The 26,543-nt window shown below is 43.0% G+C and overlaps 2 protein-coding genes across 4 annotated transcripts in view; one reads left to right on the top strand and one right to left on the bottom strand.

Moving 5' to 3' along the window:
• The window catches only part of Dg (Dystroglycan), a 51,830-nt gene extending 39,493 nt beyond the window's left edge, over positions 1-12,337 (top strand). The window contains exons 4-15 of the mRNA XM_070115359.1: positions 486-634; positions 813-1,064; positions 1,217-1,489; positions 1,665-1,781; positions 2,147-2,317; positions 2,491-2,657; positions 3,194-3,389; positions 5,680-5,847; positions 6,129-6,282; positions 6,529-6,641; positions 6,847-7,017; positions 8,133-12,337. Of these exons, the coding sequence (XP_069971460.1) occupies positions 486-634; positions 813-1,064; positions 1,217-1,489; positions 1,665-1,781; positions 2,147-2,317; positions 2,491-2,657; positions 3,194-3,389; positions 5,680-5,847; positions 6,129-6,282; positions 6,529-6,641; positions 6,847-7,017; positions 8,133-9,065 (2,864 nt within the window). The 3' untranslated portion in view covers positions 9,066-12,337. The remainder of the gene's footprint in view (positions 1-485; positions 635-812; positions 1,065-1,216; positions 1,490-1,664; positions 1,782-2,146; positions 2,318-2,490; positions 2,658-3,193; positions 3,390-5,679; positions 5,848-6,128; positions 6,283-6,528; positions 6,642-6,846; positions 7,018-8,132) is intronic.
• A 6,306-nt stretch (positions 12,338-18,643) lies between these two features.
• Positions 18,644-25,561, bottom strand: LOC113813047 (uncharacterized). Of its 3 annotated transcripts, none has more exons than XM_070115355.1 (2): positions 25,480-25,561; positions 18,644-21,065 (listed from the first exon to the last, which is right to left on the bottom strand). In XM_070115355.1, exon 2 carries the CDS (start codon positions 20,701-20,703, stop codon positions 19,249-19,251), a length of 1,455 nt encoding a protein of 484 aa, XP_069971456.1. In that variant the 5' UTR covers positions 20,704-21,065; positions 25,480-25,561; the 3' UTR covers positions 18,644-19,248. The 3 variants fall into 3 exon arrangements, with proteins under 3 accessions (XP_069971456.1, XP_069971458.1, XP_069971457.1); XM_070115357.1 differs by having other exon boundaries at positions 25,469-25,490; XM_070115356.1 differs by lacking the exon at positions 25,480-25,561 and adding an exon at positions 24,048-24,127.
• Positions 25,562-26,543: the final 982 nt, after the last annotated feature.

Raw genomic sequence — 26,543 nt, 5'->3', positions numbered from 1 at the left:
CTCACACTCTTCACTGTCCACATGCTCCTCCTCACTGTCCTCACTCTCTTCACTGTCCACATGCTCCTCCTCACTGTCCTCACTCTCTTCACTGTCCACATGCTCCTCCTCACTGTCCTCACACTCTTCACTGTCCACATGCTCCTCCTCACTGTCCTCACACTCTTCACTGTCCACATGCTCCTCCTCACTGTCCTCACACTCTTCACTGTCCACATGCTCCTCCTCCCAGTCCTCACACTCCTCATGCTCCTAATGATCCTGTCTTGCTCCTCCTAACATTCCTGTCATGCTCTCACCCTCCTCACTATCCTTGTTGGTTTTACTCTCTATCTCCTATCTCCTATCCCCCCTCCCTTCTTCCTTGCCACCCGTCCTCCTACCTTCCCCACCTCTGAATACGTGAAAGGATCCACTTGCATTCTAGCGATCACTTCAGCTTCGGTTGTCTTTAGTTTAATTAATTGATGATTTCCTTTTTTCAGGTTCCATTCTGGCTGATCAGTTTGACTGCCGACCCAAGGAAGATTTAACAGTTATGTCGGTAATGATAGAAACTCACCTGCCCACCCTAGAGGCTAAGGGGCGAGTGAAACTTCTCCGTACTGCAGTGAAGTACTTTGGTGTCAAACAAGTGAGTGGTAGGCTGATGCATCTGCTTTTGTGTTTATTGGTTATGGTGGTAAAGACTTTTGATCTTCTTTGATTCAGTATATTTTATCCTTTGAATGTTGATATTCCTTCTGTTTCTCATATTTCCTGTTGGAGCAAGAGTTTATCCAGCCGTCTTAAGAATACATATCTCCCAACAGATGTGGTTGGTGCCGGCCCCCCACGACTTTGACCCCCTGGCGGAAAATGATGCCATCATGGCAGGCCCTGGTAATGCCAGCCTAAGGAATACCAGGCTCCACACAGACTCACTAGCTCAGCTGCAATGGATAGTGGGCTGTGGCGGCAATGTGGCTAAGAAGGAGCAAGTGAACCATGTGGAGGCTGCAGCCAGGGATGGCACACTGCAAAATTTCCTCAGCGTACCAGTCCACGGCTGGTCCGTGACACAGGTAAATCACCTGTTGGATATGTGTTATGTAGACTGCAGGTTTACTATTTTCATGTCATACTGTCAAATTAGTGTTTTCTAATAAAGTTGGGGGGTAGTTGGTAATCGAGATTGGTCATTTGTTAATTAGTTTTCCTAATTGGTTATTCACAGGTACATCCGTCCTTTAATAGAGTGCGTCGCCAGATCGAAAACTCTGGTGACTATGATTATAACTACTATGACTATGACTACTATAACTATGAAGAGGAAGATGATGGATATAGCTACTCTATATATGATGAGCCAGAGACTCGTGTTATCCCCTCCTTGGCCACCCCAGTGTTTACAGACACCCCAGCCACCTACTACCCTGGAGTTCCTGCTGAAGTGCCCATTTCCGTCTCACCTGTACTTCGTCCTGTGCCCATCTCCACTCCCGTCTTTGTAAGTTTTTCTTAGCTCTTGCAGGACTTGAATGAATAATGTTTCTTGGTGAGATTTTATGTATTTATTTTTTATTTTCCTTGCAGAAATATAGTTATTGGAAGAAAAGGGAGCAGCAGGTGATGTAACTTTCATTATATTGAACTGTTATTAGTGAGTTTTGATCTCCTTGTAGGTGCCCGTTAAGCCAACTCGAGTACTGGAGGCAAGCCCAACTGTCACGTATGAGTCTGCCTACCCCACAGAGTACCCAGATCTTGAAGGATCCATTGTTACAAGACCTGCACACACAGTAAGTCGTCTTTCAAGATCGTAATTTCTTGCTTGTAAGTGATTAATGAAGACCTTTTTTGTTTTGAGCAGATATGGCTTGCCTACATCTGTTTTTCTATTGTTTTTAAGGCTCCTCTTCATTAACATTAACATTGTAATTTAAATTGGTAGGGAATTTGGAAGAAAAGTTGTGTGCTAGATTTACATGAAGTCTTTGCAACTTGTTTGGTCATGCTTTTCATGCCTCTTTGCTCTATAGTTCTGTTGAAGTATTCTCAGGTCTCTAGAATTTAAGAATTTTTTATGGATGGACTCCAAAGAATTGCACTTAACAGGATGTCCCTTCCCAGTGAAGACCCTAACCCACTTATTGCACCATTGTAGGTAGACTCGACGACGCCCCTGAGTGCCACAGCTACCATGACCAAGAAGCCTGTGATTGCCCCAACCCGTACCATAGAGCCATCAAGTGTTCCGACTGTGGCTGTCACCACAGAGATTGGTGTCAAAAACTTCCCACCTCTCATCAAGAACAGGATCCAGAAACTGGCTTGGGTGAGTGAGGATTTTTTTTTACCTATGTCTATTGAATTTGAAAGATGATTTTTTTTTAGCTAGAAGTTGAATTAGCCTTTCTAAAGCATTTTTTATAGTAAGGGAATCACTTGAGGTTGAGGGAGCCTTAGGGAGCCTTCATGAAAAAACATTCCTTTTCTTTTTCCTCACAGATCGCTGGCCATGTGTATAGACTGCAGATTCCAGCTGACACCTTTGAGGACATTGAGGATGGAACCACAAGGGATCTTCGCCTCTTGTTCAGGACCTCAGATGGCCAGGCTATTGGGCGCAACTCATGGATCCAGTTCAATCCATCCAGACAAGAAATCTATGCACTGTGAGTGAAGTAACTTTTTTTTTCCATTTGCATATTATTTCAGATTTTGGAGCAGTTGGTATAAAGTCAGCCCCTGATTGTTTACACACTCACACTCACACTCACACTCACACACTCACACTCACACTCACACTCACACTCACACTCACACTCACACTCACACTCACACTCACACTCTCACACTCACACACACACACACACACGCTCACACACGCTCACACACGCTCACACACGCTCACACACGCTCACACACGCTCACACACGCTCACACACGCTCACACACTCACACACTCACACACTCACACACTCACACACTCACACACTCACATACTCACATACTCACACACTCACATACTCACACTCACACATTCCATCTTTCCATTTTGCTTTTCCCCTTAATTCATTGGTTCCTCCCTCCCCTCTCTCACACCTTTCCTCTTTCCAAGCATGTATGTCACATTCTATTGCAATCACTTGTAAATATCCTTCTGTCAGCTCTTGGGCTGTGATCCCTTAAAAGTGTGTGTTCTTTCCAGGCCATTAGAGGATAAGATTGGTAGGTACACCTTCTTGTTGGAAGCCATGGACTCCGAGGGCAAGACCATCACAGACTCTATTATGATCCATGTCCAACAATCGAAGGAGGCGCGTAATTTCAACCACCGTTTCACCGCCACCTTCCGAGTGGAGAAGAAATACGAGTATGACTTTGTTTACTCCCTTGACTGGAAGGTGAGTACAATCCTTGTGAGGGAGAGTATTGTTTTTTATATTAGTTGTGACGGTTATGAGTATCATTGGTACATGCCATGTCGCCTATGGTATGTTTAGTTAATGTATGTACAAATAATTGGCTTCACAAGTACTTAGTCACCAACGGGTTGATTAGTCATATGCATCTCACTTCTTTGCACTTTAGAAATATGATATTCTACTTTAGTAGTAATGTTAATAAGATTGATACAGCACCAACAGTATTGTTATAATAGCAGTAGAAAAAGAAGAGAATCCCAAAGACTTAAAGTTAAATCACGTGGTCGCATTGGTTTCCCAATTAAATCTAGTGGAGACGCAGTTCACAAAATAAAACTGCAGTGGACATTACAGATATTGTTATTGATATTATTATAGTTATTAACATTAATATTAGTATTTATATTGATATTAGCATTAGTGTTGATATTAACATTAATATTGGTGTTGGTATCTTTAATTTTGATTTTGAATGTGATGTTGATATTGATAGTGATGCTAATATTATTATAAAAAACCTTAATATTGATATTAGTATATAATTATTATTATAAAGGTAATTAATGTTATTGACATTGATGATGTTAATATTTCTGATATTGGTGATAGTGATATTAATATTGATACTAATCCTTTGGATTTGGATGCATTGCTGCCCATATGTGGCCCAAAATTAGAGCATTAGGCTGACTTGAGTGGCAACTCTCAGCTTTTTTCTTCCATTTCCCAAAATCTATATTTGTCATTTGATATGCTGCATCAAGATGGTAGTAGATTATTTTCCTTGCACAAACATCATATCACAGGGTTCCTGCGAATCTTTTAAGTCTTAAATTATCTTTTTTGATTTAAGGCTTTAAGATATTAAAAAAACAAGAGCTTTTTCTGCCGTAGATCTTAAGATAATTAAATTTGCATGTTGTACAGCTGACGCTGTTGCAATTCACTCACTTGTGGATACCTACAGGGCTTGATCAGAAATGTGTCAACAATATGAAACCTTGACCTTTGCTGATGGATGTTACTATTTACTGATGGGGATATGTAGTTCAAAATAAACGGAGAATCTGTCTGAGAGACAAAACTGGCCCAAAATCTATCCAATAGGCTGTTAAAAAGTCATATCAGTATTGATGTGACAGGTAGGCTTACACATTACAGGGGAGTGTATTTTCAATGACAAATTGTTAGGTCTTAAAAAGCAATTGGTATGTGTCTTAAAAAGTGTTAAAAAGATTTTAGAAATGGTTTAAATGGTCTTAAAAATTGTAAATAAGATCCTAAAAAGTGTTAAAAAGGTCTTAAAAAGTCTTAAAAAGGTCTTAAATTTCATCAGCTTTTACCTGCAAGAACCCCGTTTCATTCTCTGGGTAAAAATATTTACAATGATAATAAGTTGCATTTTGTTATGATTTTTTTATATTTTCATATTAAACCCTTGAATCTGGTTGTGTCATGGCAATTATATGGACAAAAGTACGGGCATTATTAGGCTTACGTAAGTGGCTGCTGGGTTCTGGGTGTGCAGCGTGTAGGTCAGCGCATGTATTCATTTACAGCAAGCACTCATGTACAGTAACAAGGCACTGTGCGTCCCCTTTGTAAAGTTATTTTACATGAATATTTTAGCCATTTTCCAGTGTCCATATTTGTCTTTTGATATGCTTTATCCAGATGTTGATAGACTTTTCCTTGCACAGACTCCATATCCTCTATGGAGTAAATAACTCGGTACAAGGAAAAAGGTGACATGGTTACTGTAGGCAGGGGCACTGTGGGCAGGAATAAGACCCTGAGCTTGGAAATAGTATCCTCCCAGGAGCTGACAACTATGGACATGAATTTTAAAATTCACTTCCCTTTTTTTATGCGAAGCTTTAAAAAAAAAAAAAAGGTTAAAAATGATTTATTTTATTTAATTGTTTATTTATTTATTTATTTATTTATTATTATTATTATTATTTTTTTGAGGAAACTGAATTGAATATTCCAAAAAGTCAATGTAGATGTCGTAAGAATTCATTGATGATCATTCAGAATTTTTTTTTATATAATTCATAATCCTCTGGGATGAGGGATCAATCGTGCAGACACATGAAAAAAAAAAAAAGAAGAAAGTTTTTTTGCAGTGGACATGTGCACCCTCCCCCCCTACACCTCATTCTGCCCTCCCCCACCTTCAGGGATGGTCGCCTTAATGGTGATATTTGAAGTATTATAAGTGCTGTGTTTAATGTTGTACTAATGAAACCTTTTTTTTCCCCCCCAGATAAAAGTGGTTGAGAAAATTGCTCAGATTTATGGTGATCCAGACACTGACAACATTAATGTCAGGTCCATTTCTGAGAACCCCACCAAATTGACATGGACGAACACAACGCTGACCAACTCACGGTCACCAGTGTGCCCCGAGGCTCAGCTGCTGGCAGTGCAGAAGGTGTGTCATTGTTGCTTAGTTTCACAGGGCATTGCTTTTGTTATTCCATTCTTGTGGGGATGTTTGGAAAGTGTGTTCCCATCTGTAAAGTCAGGGTATGACACTTAATGAAATGTTTTTATCTTGATTAATTTTGAGATTGGAGTTCTTATAATACTGATAATGTAGGAGAAGAATACCTTCCATTTTTTTTAGTCTTTTTTTTCTTATTTTTATCATACCATACTGCCTCCTTGCCTCTTCTAAGTTGACTTGATAAATGACTCACTCTCTCTCCTAAGGTGCTGGTGGAAGGCAATGAACACGACCTCACACGAGAGGTGAAGGAGGCATTCCAGCCTGAGTTCCACTTGAAGCGGATCCACCCGCACTTTATGGGATCCTGTGAGGAGGATTCTGCCCTGAAACCAGGCATGCCACATCCTCCTGGACCAGGTAAAATTGCTTGGAAAGCTCTTCGAGTTAGGTTTTCCAACAATTGTATATATTGGAATTGTGAATGTTGTGACAAGTTTTAACCCATTGATGCTGGAAAATAGATGTAACACACATGCTGCTGTACCAGAATTGACAAAAAATGGGAGTGTGGGATGTTTTCCGTTCATAGACAAAATTGTGAACATATTTGTTACCACATATGTTCTCTTTGGTTGTTATATGTTGAACATTCCCCATTTTCAGAGGATACCAGCAGAGGTGGTGAAACCTTCAGCAACAGCCAGCCCATCATCCGCAACCACATTGATTTCCTCAATGCCACACTTGGCATGTTATTCCGTTACCAGGTTCCTACGGTAAGTCCTTTGACTGATTTTATAATTATGCATTTTGTTGCTTATTCTTAAAGCAATTACTGCACTACACCATATCATATTTTGTTTTAAATACTGTCACATACCTTGCCAAAATGAAATTTGCTACCTAATAGATTTATTATTAATTAAAAGAAAAAAGAAGAAGAAGAAAAAAAACAACAATACAAATGATCTATCTCCTTAGGACACCTGCTATGACTTGGAGGATGGAGACTCTCGTCATCTGAACCTGCGTCTTCTGACCTCCAACCTCTCTCCACCTCCACTCGACTCTTGGCTCCAGTTTGACGAGGCCAACCAGGAGTTCTTTGGTCTTCCTTTGGAAGGGGATACAGGGAAAGCAGAGTATATTCTTGTAAGGAAGAGATGTTTGCCTTTCATGTTTATTGAGGGAAATGGGTTTCCTGTGAGAGTTTATGGGATGAATGTCTCAATGTGGGTAAAATTACATGTAGCTAGTTCTGAATATGGATAACATTGTCTTTATCTAATTTTGAAAATGGTTACAATTGCCTTTCTCTAGTTCTGAAAACTGATAGCATTGCCTTTATGCACTTAAAAGCACTTGTGGGCAATGTGAAATGTCAAAAAATGAAACAAAGTTTGGAGGCCTTTTGTTCCTTACAAGATGGTTAGACATTTCTCTTGAAGGAAGAGATTACAGAAGGTTCAGAAGATGCAAACTAGGAGAGTCAAGAATTTGAAGCATAGTTTTAACTTTGCTTTCAGCATAGGTGGGAGGGAGGGAGGGAGGGAGGGAAGGAGGGAGGGAGGGAAGGAGGGAGGGAGGGAAGGAGGGAGGGAGGGAAGGAGGGAGGGAGGGAAGGATTGAGCACCATAAAAGGACTCTCAATTTCTGGGCTGCAAGGTTTAATCATTCCTAATATATGTGAACTTCAGGAATCTGAACTATGACAAAATTGAGTTTCGGAAGGTTGAGAGCTGATGAAGCATAACCTAAAGAGTGAAGGGAGAAGATTCATTTAGGTCTAGCAGATGGAGCCTTGGGTCAGATCCTGACATATATGTAGGGGAATGAGACAAAATTCTCTTAAAGTTCACTTGCTAGTTGTAAAGGACAGAATATTGCCCTTTGATCTTGCTCTACAAAAAAACATAGGTGAACAAAAGAAAAAAATGACTTCTGGTGTTTGAATACTCTCAATAGGGCTATATTTAGGAAGTGATCCCTCCTTTAAGATTTGTGTGATTGGTGGTGATATAAAAAGGGAAGAAGCAAGGTAGAAAGAGAGAGAACAGATGTGAGAAACTGAAGGTAGCTAAGGAAATGTATGTGAGGATTCTTTTTGAGAGCTACATGCTTAAGTTATAGACATAAATGGTATTGGGACTTGAGAAAACTTTGTACTAGTCAGTTTCATTTTGCTGAGACATTAATGAAAAGCTTAAGAAAAGTCATGATTACAAGTTTACCAGTATTTTGCCTTCTAAAGCCATTTCTTTCTCCAGGAATGTGTGGACAGTGGTGGGGAGAAGGTGAATGATGCACTGTTCATCCGAGTGAAGGGTGGGTCAACTACGAAGATCCCACCTGTGGAGTTCTCTATGACAGTCGACACGGACTACCAGCAATTTATGAGCAATGCCCACCAGAAGGCACGACTGATTGAACAGATAGCCTATGCGTTTGGTGATAGTGATACCGAAAATGTGGTGGTAGAATCGCTACGGCAGGGTTCAGTGGAGGTGAAGTGGCACAATGGATCACTTCCATCGGAGCCGTGTCCCAATGAGGAGATCCAGCGTCTCAGGAAAATCATGGTCAATGACAATGGTGAGCTGAAACGGGAATTTGTTGAGAACTTTGCACCAGATTTCAAGGTAGAGAGAGGGTCAGTCCGTCCAAGTGGCTCATGCCTAGCAGAGGACACACCCACCCATGTGGAAGAGGATGTGCACCACCCACCACAGGGGGAGACTGTTCAGGGTGAAGAGAATGACTACCTGCTTAACTTCATTATACCAGCAGTTATCATTGCTGCCATGCTCCTCCTGGCAGCCATTATTGCGTGCTGCCTCTATCGTAGGCGCCGCTATGGCAAGATGACCATGGCTGATGACAGCACCTTTGTGAGCAAAGGCATTCCCATCATCTTTGCCGAAGAGCTGGATGACCGGCCTGATCCAGCCAAGAGCCCTGTCATCATGAAGGATGAGAAGCCCCCACTGCCACCCCCTGAGTATCAACGTGGCTCTTCACCAGCAGCATCCTCCACACCTCCCACATCTGACCGACGCCGTCCCCCCTCAGGTGACACGGGTGATGACACGCCCTCATACCAACCCCCTCCACCTTTCACTGCCACCAATGGGGCCTCACGCCATCCACGCCCCAACATGCCGCCCACGTACAGGAAGCCGCCCACCTATGTACCCCCCTAAGAGTGCTGGCCCGTGGCAGATGGAGGGCAGTGAACAGTCAGTTGCCAAACAAGAAAGCAATAAGAAAGTGATCCGAGACTAAAAAACTTTGTGGCAGCATTCTGTTGTGTTCAGACACTTCAGTAATTATTGAGATTCTATGGAAATTCAAATGATAAATCAATTGCAGATCATATTGATGTGAAAAGAAAAAAAATTGGCTGGAAGTTTCATTTTTATGCTGCTAAAGGACCATTTTCTATCTCAGATTCTATCTCAGAAACCAAAGTAGAACCACCACCATCAAAGATTGCCGGCAGAAAGTTTTGTATTTGGCTTTATAATCGTATTTTGGAACTCGTGAAACTCTGGGGAAACAATGCATTCGTTAGTGAAAGCACAAAGATATTATTCAAAGATTGCATCAAAATTCTCAGCCTGCTCCTCGAGGCCTGGGTATGCAAGAAAGGGGTTCCTTTCTAGGCACAAATAACTTAATACAACAAGGTGATGAAGGTGCTTTATTAGGCAGGTAATGAACCAGTGTAAAATATGATTTGCTTTTGAACAATGACAAGAGCAGGGACTCACAAGGACATGGTAATTTTACATCTGTTTCCTCATGCTGCAGTTTCTCATTTAGTGTTTAGAATTTGTATCTTGTATGATATATATAGTTATTTATGTATTTCATTGATGTTAGAGATTATATATACTACCAAACCACTTAGCTGTTGAAAACTGTGAACCAAAATTGTTTTGTAAAGTTTGTAATACCAAGTCATTCATGAGATTGTAATAAGCCTTAGCCTTATATACCTGTGTATAACCTAGCTCTCCTGTGCAGATATGACAGTATTCTTAGGGACAGTTCACTCTAAGGAATGTCAAAGGGAACTTTCAATAAACTGCATTGGTGAGGAGACCTTTTTGTCATGATTCAAATGACAATGTTAACCAGGCCACCAGGGTTTATTCTGTGGGCAGGATGCAGCGATGGGGAAGCTTGGAAGGGGGAAGAGGGAAGCGACAAGATACCCCACCCCTCTTGCACAAGGTGTTGGGAAAGTGACAGGCTCCTTGAGGGTGACAAATGACCAAGTGACTAAACATCCTTTTTTTCCTTCCATTCTTGTTTCCCTTTTCCTTTTCCTTTTCCCTTTCTCTGCCCAGTTCCCCTTCCCCTTCTCCCCCTTCCCCTTCTCCCCCTTCCCTTTCTCCCCCTTCCCCTTCTCCCCCTTCTCCTTCTCCCCCTTCCCCTTCTCACCCTTCCCCTTCTTCCTTTTTCCTGCTAAGCTCTCACCTGTCCCTCTCACTCCCTAGCCTTAAGCCTCACCAAAAAGGAAAAGGCAAAGCCTACCCTCAAAAGAGAAAAAGAGGACTTCCCTTGAGGGGAAACGATTGAAGGAAAATGAAAGAGAGGCAAGGAATGGAAATAAAAGAGAAACAAACAAGTGGAAGGAAAGTAAAGGAAAAGAGATGAATGGGAACCGAAATCTTTGCTCCCCGTGGGCTGCAGTTGTGCACGGAAATCCAATCATATCGGTTCATGTGTCTTGCTTTAACAGTATGTTAGACTAATAATAGATGATAATATTTAATATCAAGTGATGTCTGTTCATTTCTATTTTCACACATTCAAAGAAAAGTAGTTTTAACATTGTTAGGTCAATCACGCAGAAGAAGAATGAATTTTAAAAAGTTTATATTTGTTAAGGTCATTTAATCCTATTATAAATGTAAGGTATGAATGTATTTAGGCATTTTTTTTTTCTTGAAGGTCATCAAAGAAAATTTGATAAAGGAGCAAGTAGAGTAAGCAGCTGCCTCTTTTTTTTGTGGAGTATTGAATCTTGTTAGTTATTCAAGACCATTTTATGGCAACCATTTCTGAAAGAATATGAACAAAGATTTTAATGTTATTGTTTGTAGTATTTTCATGATTTTAATTAGTTTTTATTTTTTACTTCAACAATCATTGATGAATATGAGGAGTAGATGTGATGGTGTGTGCGTGATCTTTTTGTTACTTAAAAACGTATTGGTGTACAATTAGGCCGGTTTTGAAGGTGTAGTAACCTCTAAAAATTATACTGCTGTTGTGTGTAAGATTTTACAGCAGCTGTAATAAACCTTATGTGTGGCTGATATATATTACATCTCTGGTAATACATACGCTACTATGTGCAGCTGTTTTACAGTTAAATCTTGGGTTTTGCTTCTGTAAAGTACAGATATTGTACAGTATACCTCTGGGATGTTTAAGAAGAAAACAAAATGTTAACGTCAGAAGTTTTAGATTTCTGATATTATATATATAGTGTACTTATACACAGCTTTTATATGTCTTTGTTACACAGGCAGAAGACACCAGTAGTTTGTTCACCTTTTCATCGCAGAGATAGCAGTTGATAACCCCAGATAGCACACCATTTACAGTACTCCATCCTCACTCTTTATAAAAAGCACCAAAAAAATTAAAGAAAAAAGTGCAAGGTCTCTGTCCAGTAGTAACCCCAGACTTTTAGCTTCTACATCTCGGTAGGCTATTTATTTTTTTCTTTTCTTATCCAGCGATGGGCAGATTTATATTCTGGATATGTTTACTCTTTAATTTGTTTTTGTATTTTTTTATTTTTTTATAATATCCATCTCCTTATCCAAATTAGCCAAAAAGTATTAAGTGATAGAGAAAAGGGGACAAAAAGTTACATTTCTATAATTCTGGCTCTGTACATAGGAAGTGTGTGTATGAGAGACAAAGGGTTGGCACAAAGAGCTTGTTCGTTAGCCAGCATCAGAAAGCCTAAAGTTGCTGCAGACACCCTTTTCAATGCTGCCACTGCTTGATGCTGAGTTTTCCTCGCAAATGAAGTGCCAACCTTTTAGGATGAGTGTAGCACATGTTCGAGCACAAAACCAAGAGCGTACCAGTGCACCAGTGTAGGGTAAAGTTGGTGAACAGATTTTTTTTTTTTTCAATAAGAAAGAAAAAAAACATACAAGATGGATTACAAGGTATTAGGCGAATATTTAATACCCATTTGTATTTTTTTTTATTATACAATTTAGTTCAACTCAAGAATAACTAGTAATTTCTTTTTTGCTGTAAACTTTTTAAGTGTTTTGAAAATCAGCTTTTTTTTCTTATTTTTAATTTTGCATTTTAGCTTAAGTTAATATTGTGAGACTGTGAGGGTTAACCAGTTGTGCGATGGTGATGTTAGTCAGCCCTCAACACATAAGTATTGTGTGACAATGTAAAAAAAAAACTGAAATAAATGGAGATTTATGGACTTGTTTGATTTCCATGACTTAATCCATGCTGCTTTCACTTTCTCAGGCTTTTAGATAGAAAGTGTATGTTAACTTTCAAAATCAGAACCTTGGAAGTAGTACAACATGCAAAGCCCCCCCAATCCCTTGCCCGTTGTTGTTGTGGGGGGGCTTAGGAGACGGAGACTGAGACCCAATGCAGGGATCTCCCCTGCCTAGGGCCTCAGCCCTCGACTCAACTAATTTTGCATGGTCTTTTCCCCCTCCAGCTTATGTTTCCATCCCTTCTCCATCCCCTTCTACTATCTACTTCCTAAGGTGTGAGAGCCGTGCTGAGAGGATGAAAGGCTGACCTTGTGCCAGTCCTGAACGGCCTGCGGGAACTATGGACATGGTACTCCCGACTAATTTAGCCCTTACCTTTCACTAGCGATGAAGGTGGACCAGTTAATGCCTTTTATATAATCCAGGTTCCCCATGACCAGTAATGAAAATATAATCCCTTTATTAGAGGCAATGAGGCTAGCCCCTTTTTCAAATAGCCCCAACCCAGGCTCTCCTTTGACCACGGCTCCGAACACAAACTACTACCCACTCCTCAATGCCTAGTAGTGCATTACCCACCCAAGCAGAGAATCAATCTCCAGAAGACATTCCTACCGACCCAACTTCCTCAAATTCATTAACTACCCCCGCAACCTTCAACAAACCAATCCTCCCTTATTACTACCTTGCAGCCTTATTCTCCATCATTCTGTAATACTCCCTCTTCCACACGTCCCCGACCATCCACCACCACCAACCCTACAGATATCTTAAATACTCTGTTTAGCTCAGCTAAATGGGACCGATTTTTCGTGATCCCTTCTACAGCTCCTTACTCAGGCAACACTTCTCTTTCAACAATGCCTCCAAGTAGGCAGAGTCCCTTTCTATACCAGACGCGATCGCTCCCGTCTTGTAACAGTCAGATCAGAAACTGAATCTATAGCACTATCAAAGTTAACTGATCATTCTGGCAACCCCATTCCTGCAGAATCTCATCCAACCCTTAATACCTGTACCGGAACTGTCTCTCTCCCCAGCAAACTGCCCAGTCGATACCAAAGATTGGTCAGACTGTGGAGAAGACATTAGGATGCCTCAAAGACCAAGATGTGAAATCAGTACATTGCTACACCATTCCTCCTAAAGGTCAACGAAAGAATCCGACCAACATTGCCAAAATTACCTTCCGTACACATGACCTTCCCTTACGTATCAACATCGGTGGACAATACCTCCCTGTTCGACCATAACAATCCCCTCCCCGTCAATGTCAAAATTGTTGGCGCTTTAGACATCCTGCCAAACATTGCCGTTTCACAGACCGATGGCCCATATGTGCCCAACTTGGTCATAATCGATCAAACTGCTCAGCGCAAACACGAACATGTGCTAACTGCGGCGGCTCCCATAATGTATTTTATAGAGGCTGTCTGAGGTAGCAACTCTCAGATACAAAAATGGTCTCTACGTGAAGCCAGACAGGAAGCACGTCGACAAGGTTTCTCTCATACTCCAAACTCTAGTAACATCGTTCGCTCAGCCCCTCCCCCTCCACCCCAAGATGTCCCCATTTCCACTTCTACATTCTACATCCCTCAGACCAATTCCTTTGCCACTCTAAACCCAGACACCCCAATCTCAAACACAGCTCCAATCTCAACTACAGCCCCAACACCAACCCCTCTCCCTCCCCGCACTACCCGCAGTAGATAGACTAAACGTTCTAACCCTTCTTCTCCTACAGCACAATCACCTCCACCTACCTTTACCATTATTCCTGAGACACCAGTCTCCTCTTCCCCCCTCATAAGAAAACCTTTATCCCACAAAACTCTCCAACCAATTCCATTGCAGAAACAATTACCTTCTCACAAAACTCTCCAACCAACTCCACTGCAGAAACAATGGATGACATTCAAAGCTATATGCTTGAGACACAAGATCCCATAACTCATGCTCCTTCCACACTTGAAGTGGTTGCCGATATTCATACCCCTCCTACTAATATTCCCCCTACACCCCTTCCTCCTACTCCCTCTCAACACAACCTAACCCCCTCAATCCCGTCCACCTCCGATATCCATCCTCCTGATATCCATCTCCCTCTTACTCACAACACCCCTACACCTTCCTAATCGCTCCCAAGACAACACATCCCCTTCAACTCAAACTATCCATCCTTCCGATATCCACCCTCCTACCACTAATACACCCCCCACATCTACTCCCTCCCAACACAACCCACCCCTTCAACCCCAACTATAGGCACATTCTCCCTCCCTCCATCCCCTCTATCTTTTGCACTCCCTCCCGGATACACACGAAAATCACTCGTGTCACAACAATGCCCTTCCCCAAATTCCCTACCTCCTAATACCCCTCCTTCACACCCCCTAGCTCCTTCTCCCCCAGATTCCCCAATACGTACCGTATGCGATATCACTCATAAGCTATAGCTCTCATACACTGGAATATTCGCGGTTTCCGGTCTCACAGACCAGACCTACGTCATATCCTTGCTTCTTATAATCCATCTATTATCTGCCTCCAAGAGACTTTCCTCACACACCCTCCTATTCCAATTCCCAATTACCATTTTATCTCTTCCCCACACTCCCTTTATGTCTCGTCTATACTTATCCATCATAAAACACCTTATGCCATACCTTCCATACAAACTACTGTCCCGTGCACAGCTATTCGCACCTTTCTTCGCCGCTGGATCACAGTGATTTCAGTCTACTTCTCCCCATCCCATCCCATTGACTTTGCTGCCTTTGAAACTCTAATTTCCCAACTCCAACCACCTTTCCTCATAGTTGGAGATTTCAACTGCCGCCACACTCTGTGGGGTGACTCTACCACCAACTCTCGAGGCCAATCTCTAGAACGCTTCCTCTTCGTATGTACCACTTCCTAATCCCCCACGCTGGTGCTTTAATAGAGCTGACTGGCATACCTTCACTTCACTCTCTACTATACCTATCCCTCCATCCCCCTTACCGTCCATTTCAGATATGCTACATTGTTTTACAACCACGATCCTAAAAGCTGCCTATACAGCCATTCCTCGACCTTCAAGACCTTATACCTCTAAATGTGTTCCATGGTGGAATTCTGATTGCACCAAAGCGCTTCGCTTAAAACGAGCAGCCTGGAACGGCTATCGCTACAAGCGAGGCACCCCTCACCAGCTATCAGCCCTCATTTCCTTTAAAAGGGCATCTGCCCATCTTCACCGTACAATTAGAAACAGCAAAACAAATAGCTGGCAAAATTATGTTTCATCATTTACATCTTCTACATCTATTTCAGCTGTTTAGCGACGGATCCATAAATTATCAGGCAAACATCCCCCCATCCTGCACCCGTCCTCCATATGCGAGATACTCTCATATCTGAACCTGTCGAAGTAGCTAATGAACTGGGCAACTCTTTCAGCCAGGTCAGTAGTGGTTCTCACCTTTTCCCACACTTTTCTTCCATTAAAGCCATCAAAGAACGCACCCCTATTACCTTCACCCTATCCTCTGATGAATCCTATAATGCTCCTTTTTCTTCTTCTGAACTCAACGCTGCATTACAGTCGTGCCGCAACACTCATGAAGGCCCTGATGGTATTCACTATCGTATGCTCCGACACCTCCCATCTTCCTCTCTATCCTTTCTTTTAACTATTTTCAACCCCATATGGACGTCAGGAATTTTTCCTTCTCATTGGCGAGAAGCTCTTATCCTACCTTTCTTAAAACCCAATAAATCAGGTACCCTACCCCAAGATTACCGCCCCATAACTCTAACGAGCTGCTCGTGCAACTACTAGAACGAATGGTTAACTTCCGCTTAATGTGGTATCTTGAATCTCATAATCTCCTCTCACCTTCCCAATTTGGTTTCCGACGTGCCCGAAGTACAACAGACCCACTTGCCCATTTCGAGACATATATTACATCGGCATTTGCACGCCATGAATCCGTATTAGCCATATTCTTTGATCTAGAAAAAGCATATGATGCCACATGGCGATACCATATCTTCCAACAATTGTCCTCCTTAGGTTTACGTGGAAATATGGGCGTTTTCATCAAATCCTTCCTTTCTAAACGTACTTTCCAGGTCAAAATTGCCTCTTCCACGTCATCATCCTTTCCTCAATTCGAAGGCGTCCCACAAGGAAGTGTGCTTAGTACCACTTTATTCCTTCTTGCTGTAAATGACATAGCCTCAGTCCTACCACCAGGAGCCCGGGCATCACTATATGTTGATGACTTAACCATCTATGCATCTGGCACAACCCTACCAGATCTTTGTCAATTCCTTCAGTCTGCAATAACATAAGTAACTTCTTGGGCCACCAACCATGGCTTTCGCTTCTCTACCTCTAAATCTTTCCCCATCCTTTTCTCTCGCTCACGTACGGTCCCCAAACCCCCACTCTTCTTATATAACGCTCCACTCCAATACCGTTCTTCTAGCAAATTCCTAGGCGTTATATTTGACTCCAAACTGTCCTGGCGAGACCATATCTTGTACATTAAAGAAAAAGCTCAACGTCGCCTCCGAATCTTACAAACAGATCGCAAAACTCTCCTCCATCTTCATGTTACCTTGATCCTCTCCACTCTAGATTATGGATGCCATATCTACTCCTCTGCCTCAACCTCCCTTCTTGCTCACCTTGATACAATCCACCACAGCGGTCTCCGCTTAGCCCTAGGCGCCTTCCGCTCCTCTCCAGTTGAGAGCCTGTATACTGAGTCTGGCATGCCGTCCCTCTCTCGACGTCGAGCCCTTCTCTCTCTCCGATGCTGTGCTCCATATCTTTACTTCTTCTCCACGTTTACCTACTCCTTTCTCCGTACGCATGGATACCCTCCTCTCCCATTCCCCCTTTCTCCACCTCCGACCTCTCCCGTTTTCTGTCCATTCCATTCCTCCATGGCTTATACTTCACCCCTGTATTTGCTCCTCTGTTTTCCATGATTCACCAAAATCAGATACCCCCCCCCTGTATCCTTCACACCCATTTCCTTGACCACGTCACCATTCATTCCTCCAGCATTCATGTTTACACTGACGGTTCCAAATCCATCTCAGGAGCTGGATTCGCAGTGACCTTCCCAAATCGCACTTTCAAATACGCCCTCCCTCCTGCACGTCTGCGAATGCCGAAAAATGTGGACTTCCCACGAGTGAGACGGGGAGACCGTGGCCAGTGCAAGCGATTCCGCCAAGAGACGAAATAATAGAGAAAATAATTCCCTTCAGCAAGGCCATTCAATGCAAACGGGGAAGGAGTGAGGTGGGGAGGGGGATGGAGAACTGAATAGTAAACCTGAGTAAAGCAAAGTGCATAGATAAAAAGTTTAAAAGTACGACACGGTATTAGAAGAAGAGAACAAATGCTCACAAGGTATAGTAGCACATATATTCAGTGTTCAATTCCACTTGACAGACTATTTTACACTACTATGTAATTGTCCAAACAAGGAGAGAGAAAGAGAGAGAGAGAGAGAGAGAGAGAGAGAGAGAGAGAGAGAGAGAGAGAGAGAGAGAGAGAGAGAGAGAGAGAGAGAGAGAGAGAGAGAAAGAGAGAGAGAGAGAGAGAGAGAGAGAGAGAGAGAGAGAGAGAGAGAGAGAGAGAGAGAGAGAGAGAGAGAGAGAGAGAGAGAGAGAGAGAGAGAGAGAGAGAGAGAGAGAGAGAAAGAGAGAAAGAGACAAGGAGAGAAAGAGAGAAAGAGAGAAAGAGAGAGAGAAGAGAGAGAAGACAGAGGAAAGAGTGAGAGAGAGAGAGAGAGAGAGAGAGAGAGAGAGAGAGAGAGAGAGAGAGAGAGAGAGAGAGAGAGAGAGAGAGAGAGAGAGAGAGAGAGAGAGAGAGAGAGAGAGAGAGAGAGAGAGGGGGGGGGGGGAAGCGATATATGTTTATATATATATATATATATATATATATATATATATATATATATAGAGAGAGAGAGAGAGAGAGAGAGAGAGAGAGAGAGGGAGTGAGAGAGAGAGAGGAACCCTGACTGATGCTGCGCCTCCCCCATGAATAATTTAAAAAAGGTTATTAAACTTACAGAAAAGATATACGCTAAGCAAAAAGTTAATTTGGTAATGTTTAGAAAAAATCTTTGCGCCGGTTGCAACGAGGGGATACGGGCTCATTCAAATCTGTCGGTGTGTAGATGTATGAACAAGTAGAAATGTATAAACAAAAACTGTATATTCATCAGAATTAAAAGGAAAGAATAAGGTCTCTTGAAATTCTAGTCTTTCTTATTTTAATTGAAAATCACAGATTATACAGATCTGGAAAAATAGTTTGTTTATTGCCATTATTTTGGGCAAATACTGATGAAAAAAATAACCTTAACTCTGAACTAAACATTTTTGCTACCCGTCTAATAATATTGACGAACATTGACCAAATAACATACATTGCTAAATAGAAACACAAGCTACCATTTTAATAAGGTTCCAAGCTCATGTAATGCGATGGAACTGGAGTGATACGATTTATTTTTAAAATGTCGCTTACAAAACGGATTATTTCACAATATCATTACGTTCCATACGCTATACTTTCCAGTTCACCTTCCATTTCTTCCAGTAAGTAGTTCTAAGAAGACATAATGTTTGTCATTTGTGAATTATGTGCCCGAGGGAGAGTATATGTTGCTTTTACCGCAAAATCCAAGAATTTGAGGTAATATATAAAATTCTTATTCGCTACTTTTTCTTCTCAGCTTTCTCCCATTTCTCTATGGGGTCGCCGTCATGGATGAACCGCTCTATTACGGCTCATTCCATATTAACTACTAGATATATCAATACTAAATAATCACTATACACTAATTATCTCCCAAGGTTTCAAGTTTCAGTTTCCAGATTTCAAATGACTGATTCGGTGTTCAAGCTCTTTGAACTTCGTCGTAGTTCTCGCGTGTTGTTTCTCGACCTCTTTTAATTGCGCGTTGTAGGCCCCAATATCGGCTCGAATGTCAGCTTTCTGTTGCATTACTCTTTTGTACTGAGATTTCTTGGCCAACTCTACCTTCTGGCTCCGGGTGGCGTGTTTGACTAGGATTGTGCGATTGAAGTGGTGGATAACGGGAAGATGGTCACATTCTGAGCAAGAGAGGGGTTGGGGCAAACCCAATGCACGCGTAATACCAAATATCCCAATTGATATCACACCTGTAACAACCTCAGTGATTCGTTCTCCGTCAGGGTCCTTCGAGCACGAAGGGACACACACCTTGTCGCACTCGGGGCAGTAGTGGCAGTGCTGTCCGTTCTCCAACACGAGCTCTTCCCTGCTGCTGTCCAGCGCCCGCACTTCGTCCCAGTCCACCTCGTTCTCTTTGCCGTCGAGTCTGCACAGCTTCCTTTCGTGCTCTCGAATGGTCTGCCGCAGCTCGTCCTCCTGCTCCCACAGGGCCTGCAGCTCCGCGTTGGTGTCCTCCAGTTCGAACTGCGACCGAATCAGCCCCACTGTTGCCGTCAGCTCAACAGCCTTCCTCTCACTCACAGCCTCCAGGAACCCATCCAGGCTCTCCTCCATCATCTCCCACTCCATCTCCAGCTTCCTCCTCCGCATCGCATCCTGGGGCCAACCCTTGTACAGAGGTCCGTTGTCGAAGAGGAACTCCCCGTGGAAGCCAACGCCTGCTTCTCTCATGATGTCGAAGGCGTCTCGAGACCCGTTGGTGGAGAACGTCACCAGAACGTCAGTTATTGGCTTCGCGTCGTAGCCCAAGAGGCCCTTCAGCCTGCCCAGGACGTCCCTCTTCCTCTGGTCGTACCTGTGGTCGCTGGCCTTCCACACCAGCCCGACGCTGCTCAGCTCCCGGACCCAGGCGTGCTCGGCCAAGCACCGCCGGAACTGCCGCTCGTTGCTCTCCTCCCGCAGGCGCCCGCCCGTGTCGCCCACGCCCGCCGTGTCGATCACCATCAAGTTGTGGCCGCGCGGCATGCCCTCCTGCCGGTAGATCACGTACGCCGTCGTGTACTCCGTCTGGCTCTGCGTCGAGCTCTTGCCGGCCTCGTCCATCTGGTCGCGCAGCTGAAGGCGCACGTCGTCGCGCAGCCCGACGCCGAACACCCTGTTGACCAGGGCGTTGCACAGGTGGCTCTTGCCGTTGCCGGTCTCTCCCAGCAGGAGCACCTTCTTCACCTCGCCGCCGTTCTCGGGGCCCACGCCCAGGACCCGCACCTTGTTCGTCGGGTCGTCCAGCACGGTCCTCGTCCTCAGCTCGCGGACCGTGAACCCGCTCTCTCTCCTCACGGGGACGCTGTTCCTCTCGACCCAGCCTCGCAGGCCGCCCTCCATGGCTCCAGCAACAGGCCTTCCTGCGACGCCTCAGGCCGGGGATGCGAGCGAGCGCCTGCCTGCGGAGCGCCGTCAGGATCCGTCCTCTCGGAGGGAGTGGCACTGGGGACTCCCGCTTGCTCTCCCCACGCCACCCGAATAGATTTCTGCCTTTGTGACTTCCGGCTGCGATTCCTTCCTTCAGGAAATCACAAGACCTCTGCCGATGGAGGTGAGAAGAGGTGAGCAACCGAGCCGAAGCCAGTCGAGTCCGCAAGCACGAAGGCGAGAGAGGAAAGCGGCGCAAGCAGCCAGCCTCCTTCCTCGGGCGAGACGAGACGAGGAGGCGCGTCTGGAGTCAGCCGAGGGCCGCCGGGGACAGACTGGAACAAAGAGAGACAGTCAGAATGAACACTGGTAGCAACTTGTAAACAGATACACACACACCTATATAGTAACGGTATAGCCAGTCATTCCAATGCAGGCGTTAGGGCTCTTTTCAATTTGTAAATTTATTTTTTGGCAGTCGCAAGGGACACTTACGCTTTTTCGGGGGGGGGGGGGCAAGTTCACTATCATCCTGTTAAGGATACCTGTCTGTTCCTTTATTACCTGTATTCTTCTTTATACTGAGAGTGTGAGGCAGAACTTCTGATTGCGGAAAGAACAGCCTAGGACTATATTAGCACTTATATAGACCTTTGGTACAGCCTTCCATTTCGGTGAAAAATACGTAATATTTTAGTACGCTTAAGAGAATACGCGAATACATTTGTAGCATTGTGGTGACGCCCAAATGTAAACATGGACTTACACAAGCTTTAATGTTTAATTTGATTTTAAATTCGCGGATGAAGGCCATTCATGTACTAGTATTTTAAAGTTTTCCATTAATCTGTAAATAATTTCTATTTCCACTATTAATCCTGCCGCATGGCTTACGAGTCAAGGATCATGCCTTAAAGCGTTTTAAACAGGGGAGCGCTTGAGCAAGAATTCTTGCCAATAGGCCAAGAACTGTACCGTTCCCTGCTTAAAACGCTTTCCAAGGCAGGCAGGCCCTGTTCAGTGATGCCAGACATGTGGAAGTGTCTTTCTATAAAGTACAAATCATAACAGTCATTGGAGAACATAGAAATGTCAAAATAACACAGACTATACAAACTCGGGTTTTAAAAGCAATAGACAAGTATTCCCACCAACAATCTCGGAAAGAGATAACATTGGCGGTTGGTAACAGTTTGAGCGCGCATTTCAAATCAACTGACAAACTAGCGCCGCATCAAGATGGCAGAGTAAATCTACCCAAACGTCTTAACAAAGCACAAATATTTTCTCCTATATTCATATAAAGTACCTCTAAAACAATGACACACACTTCCGATTGGCAGCTCTTTCATTCTGACACGTTATCAAAACAAATGAACATCCCTGAATTAAAATATAGGCCTACTAATTCCCATAAATCCGATTTTATGAGATTAAATATAACAAATCATCGAATATAATATCAACAGAAGAATGTTGCTTGAAATATTCTTTATTTCATAGAATAGCAGATATATTCTCGATTTAGTGAGACGAGGAGTTTAACAATAAGAAGTAAATTGTTCGTCTTATAATAATTTATTATTTATAAGTAAAACACTTTTTATTCCCATATTCTCCATTATCTCCTTTCGTTTTCAGTTAATTTCAATTTCTTTGAATATGATTTTAAGAAAATCACAGAATCAGATACCGTGAAAAAATTATTTTATGATAAAATATTGAGCAGAGTTCCTGGCCAACGCCCGCATTCGAAGGATCGTGACCAGTACAGTACGCGACCGACGCCGTTGTCATGGTGACGGTACACCGCTTAACTTAGCAAGCGCAAGTCTAGCCATCTACGGAGGTCGCTTGAGAAAGCAAGCGAAATGCTTGAGTTAGCAAGAAAACGCTTGAGATTTCAGGCAAGAACTTTCCCTGCTTAAAACGCCTCTAGTGTTTGTTCACGTTTTACATGCCATGCTTTTCATATTTTACAAAATACACTAGCATTTCGGTGATTACAAAATTACGCATGGCAGAATCCACGCTGAATAACATTTCCTTCCATTCTCCATGCTCCGTCCATCCTCTGTTTGTAAACATTGTGCATGTCTGCCAGGCGTAGGACTACCTCCCTGGACCAACGTCTACACGAACGATACAAGTCTCGCTCCAACAGCCGTACCGCTGACGTTGTGCACTACGTAGGGCTACCGACGGCCAAAAGGAACGAAAACTAAGCGTTTTAAGCAGGGAAAGTTCTTGCCTGATATCTCAAGCGTTTTTCTTGCGAACTCAAGCATTTCGCTTGCTTTCTCAAGCGACCTCCGTAGATGGCTTGACTTGCGCTTGCTAAGTCAAGCGGTGTACCGTCACCATGGCAACGGCGTCGGTCGCGTACCGTACTGGTCACGATCCTTCGAATGCGGGCGTTGGCCAGGAACTCCGCTTAATATCTTATCAGATAAATAATTTTTTCACGGTATCTGATTCTGTAATTTTCTTAAAATCATATTCAAAAAGAATTGAAATTAACTGAAAACGAAAGGAGATAATGGAGATTATGGGAATAAAAAGTTTTACTTATGAATAATAAATGATTATAAGACGAACAATTTTACTCATATTGTTAAACTTCTCGTCTTTCTAAATCGAGAATATATCAGCTATTTTATGAAATGAAAAATATTTCAAGTGAAAAAGTCTGAGAAATTCTAGCAACATTCTTCTGTTGATATTATATTCGATGATTTATATTTAACCTCATAAAATCGGATATATAGAATGGGTAGGCCTACATTTTAATTCAGGGATATTCATTTGTTTTGATAACGCGTCAGAATGAAAGGGCTGTCAATCGGAAGAGTGTGTCATTGTTTTAGAGGCACTTTATATGAATATAGGAGAAAATATAGCGCTTTGTTAAGATGTTTGGGTAGATTTATTTACTTCTCTGCCATCTTGATGCGGCGCTAGCTTTCGTTCGAGATGTTTTGAATTGCGCGCTCAAAGTGTTACCAACCGCAGGTGAAATAAACCCCACCCTCGACTTGTGCATAAGTTATCTCTTTCCGAGATTGTTGGTGGGAATATTGCTTTTAAAACCCAAGTATGTATATTTCGTGTTATTTTGATGTTTCTATGCTCATCAAGGACTGTTGTGATTTGTACTTTATAAACAGACATTTCCACATGTCTGGCATCACTGAAGAGGGCCTGCCTGCCTTGGAAAGCGTTTTAAGCAGGGAACGGTACAGCGCTTGGCAAGAATTCTTGCCAAGCGCTCCCCTGCTTAAAACGCTTTAAGACTATAGTGACCTGTACTTTCATACCAGAAAAGCCTCTTGCTTCCAGTCCTACAGTAATTCGCCTGTCCTTCCTCCGCCGCCCCCAACAGGTCCAAAATGTGAAAGTAACGAAGAGATATTAGAGCACGCCAACGTAACCCTTATTGCTATTACTTATTGAATTACTATGTATGGAATCGCTTATACTGATATTCAAATGTCTGCTTCACGAATAGCTATAATTTTGAGAGAGAGAGAGAGAGAGAGAGAGAGAGAGAGAGAGAGAGAGAGAGAGAGAGAGTGAGTGAGTGAGTGAGTGAGTGAGTGAGTGAGTGAGTGAGTGAGTGAGTGAGTGAGTGAGAGAGAGAGAGAGAGAGAGAGCGAGAGAGAAGAGAAGAGAAGAGAAGAGAAGAGAAGAGAAGAGAAGAGAAGAGAAGAGAAGAAGAAGAGAAGAAGAAGAGAAGAGGAGGAGGAGAGAGAGAGAAGAGAGGAGAGGAGGAGATAGAGAGACGAGAGGAGAGAGAGAGACAAGAGGAGGAGAGTGGAGGAGAGAGAGAGAGAGAGAGAGAGAGAGAGAGAGAGAGAGAGATAGAGAGAGTTTGAGAGGAGAGAGAGAAGAGAGGAGAGGAGAGGAGAGAGAGAAGAGAGGAGAGGAGAGGAGAGAGAGAAGAGAGGAGAGGAGAGAGAGAAGAGAGGAGAGAGAGAAGAGAAGAGAGGAGAGAAGAGAGGAGAGGAGAGAGAGAAGAGAGGAGAGGGGAGAGAGAAGTGAGGAGAGAGGAGGAGAGAGAGAGAGAGAGAGAGAGAGAGAGAGAGAGAGAGAGAGAGAGAGAGAGAGAGAGAGAGAGAGAGAGAGAGAGAGAGAGAGAGAGAAAGAGAGAGAGAGAGAGCAGAGAGAGAGTAGAGAGAGAAAGAGAGAGGAGGGGAAGAGGGGAGAGAAGAGAGAGAGGGGGAGAGAAAGAGAGAGAGAGGGGGAGAGAGAGAGGGGAGAGAGAGAGAGGAGATAGAGAGAGAGGAGATAGAGAGAAGAGAGAGAAGAGAAGAGAAGAGAAGAGAAGAGAAGAGAAGAGAAGAGAAGAGAAGAGAAGAGAAGAGAAGAGAAGAGAAGAGAAGAGAAGAGAGAGAACATCACTGTTATAGACGATGGTGTGAAAACGTATGTAAACTGGATTCGTTTCGGAACCAATATGGCAAGACCTGTAGCAACATGTAATCCGAACAGGCTAAACCAGTGGGACACTTCAACATGAAAATAACACGGACATACGCTGATACAAACAAACAAACAAACAAACAACAACAACAACAACAATAACAACACACACACACACACACACACACACACACACACACACACACACAAATCAAAGTTCGCGATAAAAAAAACTGCGGTAATTAACGTGTTCACCACCGATCCAATTACACGAGACTTATCTCCTGTTCAGTCCTACACAACACTAAATATTCACCGTTTACATACACAGTAACCAAGAGAACTTTCCGGTCTCGCCGAGCAGTGGAAGAAGCTGTAGACTGCGTTTTCTATAATGCTAAAGTTTTATATACACTCGAGGCTGCTTCCTTTGCACGGATCTCAGATTTGAAAATTCTTTATCTACAGTACTACGTCTATGTTATAACGCTCGTTCGGTTGTACTATTTAGCACGATTTCCGTAGATTGAAGGAAAGCATTAAAAAAGTATAAAGAGAAGGTCTTATATTAATCAAAGTTGTATGGTAATTATTTCTCCGGAAATTCTGGCATCTCTTGCCCTCGGTATCCGAAACTGATTTTTACTTAAAAGAAGATGAATAATACTCTTCTTTATCCCATTTTCACATATAGGATCCACATCAGCATGGAATTAGAAATAAAACTTTACTTTTAGTTAATCATAAGTAACACAAATCGGAGGAAATGGGATAAATATGATTTTACGAGCTTAGACCACTGGCAATGTCCCTTGGCAAAGATTCCTGCAAAACGTTCTTGCTATAAATTGTCGTCCCTACTTCTATGTGTTTGTTTTTTATCTATAGGATTTAACATGTATATATTGTTGATAGAAAGGTCATGATACACATTTGTTATATCTAGAGATATACATACACGTACACACACGCACACGCACGCACACACGCACTCCCCCTCCACAAACACATATATCTATATATGTACGAGGGAGAGAGAGAGAGAGAGAGAGAGAGAGAGAGAGAGATAGATAGATAGATAGATAGATAGATAGAGAGGGAGGGAGAGGAGAAAGGAGAAAATGAGAGAGAGTAGGGGGTAGAGGTAAAGCAGAGAAATAAATATAAACAGAGTAAGAGGAACAAGAGAAGAGAGAGAGGGGGAGAGGAAGAGAGAGAGACAGGGGGGTAGAGAAGATAGAGATAAACAAAATGAGAGGAACAGAGATGATGGGGGGGGGGGGGCAGAGGGAGAAGAGAGAGAGGCAGGGGAGGAGCAGAGAGGAGAGAGAGAGAGAGAGAGAGAGAGAGAGAGAGAGAGAGAGAGAGAGAGAGAGAGAGAGAGAGAGAGA

The sequence above is a fragment of the Penaeus vannamei genome, chromosome 37 (genome assembly GCF_042767895.1).
Source record: "Penaeus vannamei isolate JL-2024 chromosome 37, ASM4276789v1, whole genome shotgun sequence".
In the NCBI taxonomy this organism is placed as follows: Eukaryota; Metazoa; Arthropoda; class Malacostraca; order Decapoda; family Penaeidae; genus Penaeus; species Penaeus vannamei.
Note: the sequence above shows the minus strand (reverse complement) of the source record. Positions and strands in the feature narration are given on the sequence as shown.

Bases quoted from the DNA above. Each gene is read 5' to 3' on its own strand.
- LOC113813047 (XM_070115355.1), bottom strand. From the start codon at position 20,703: ATGGAGGGCGGCCTGCGAGGCTGGGTCGAGAGGAACAGCGTCCCCGTG.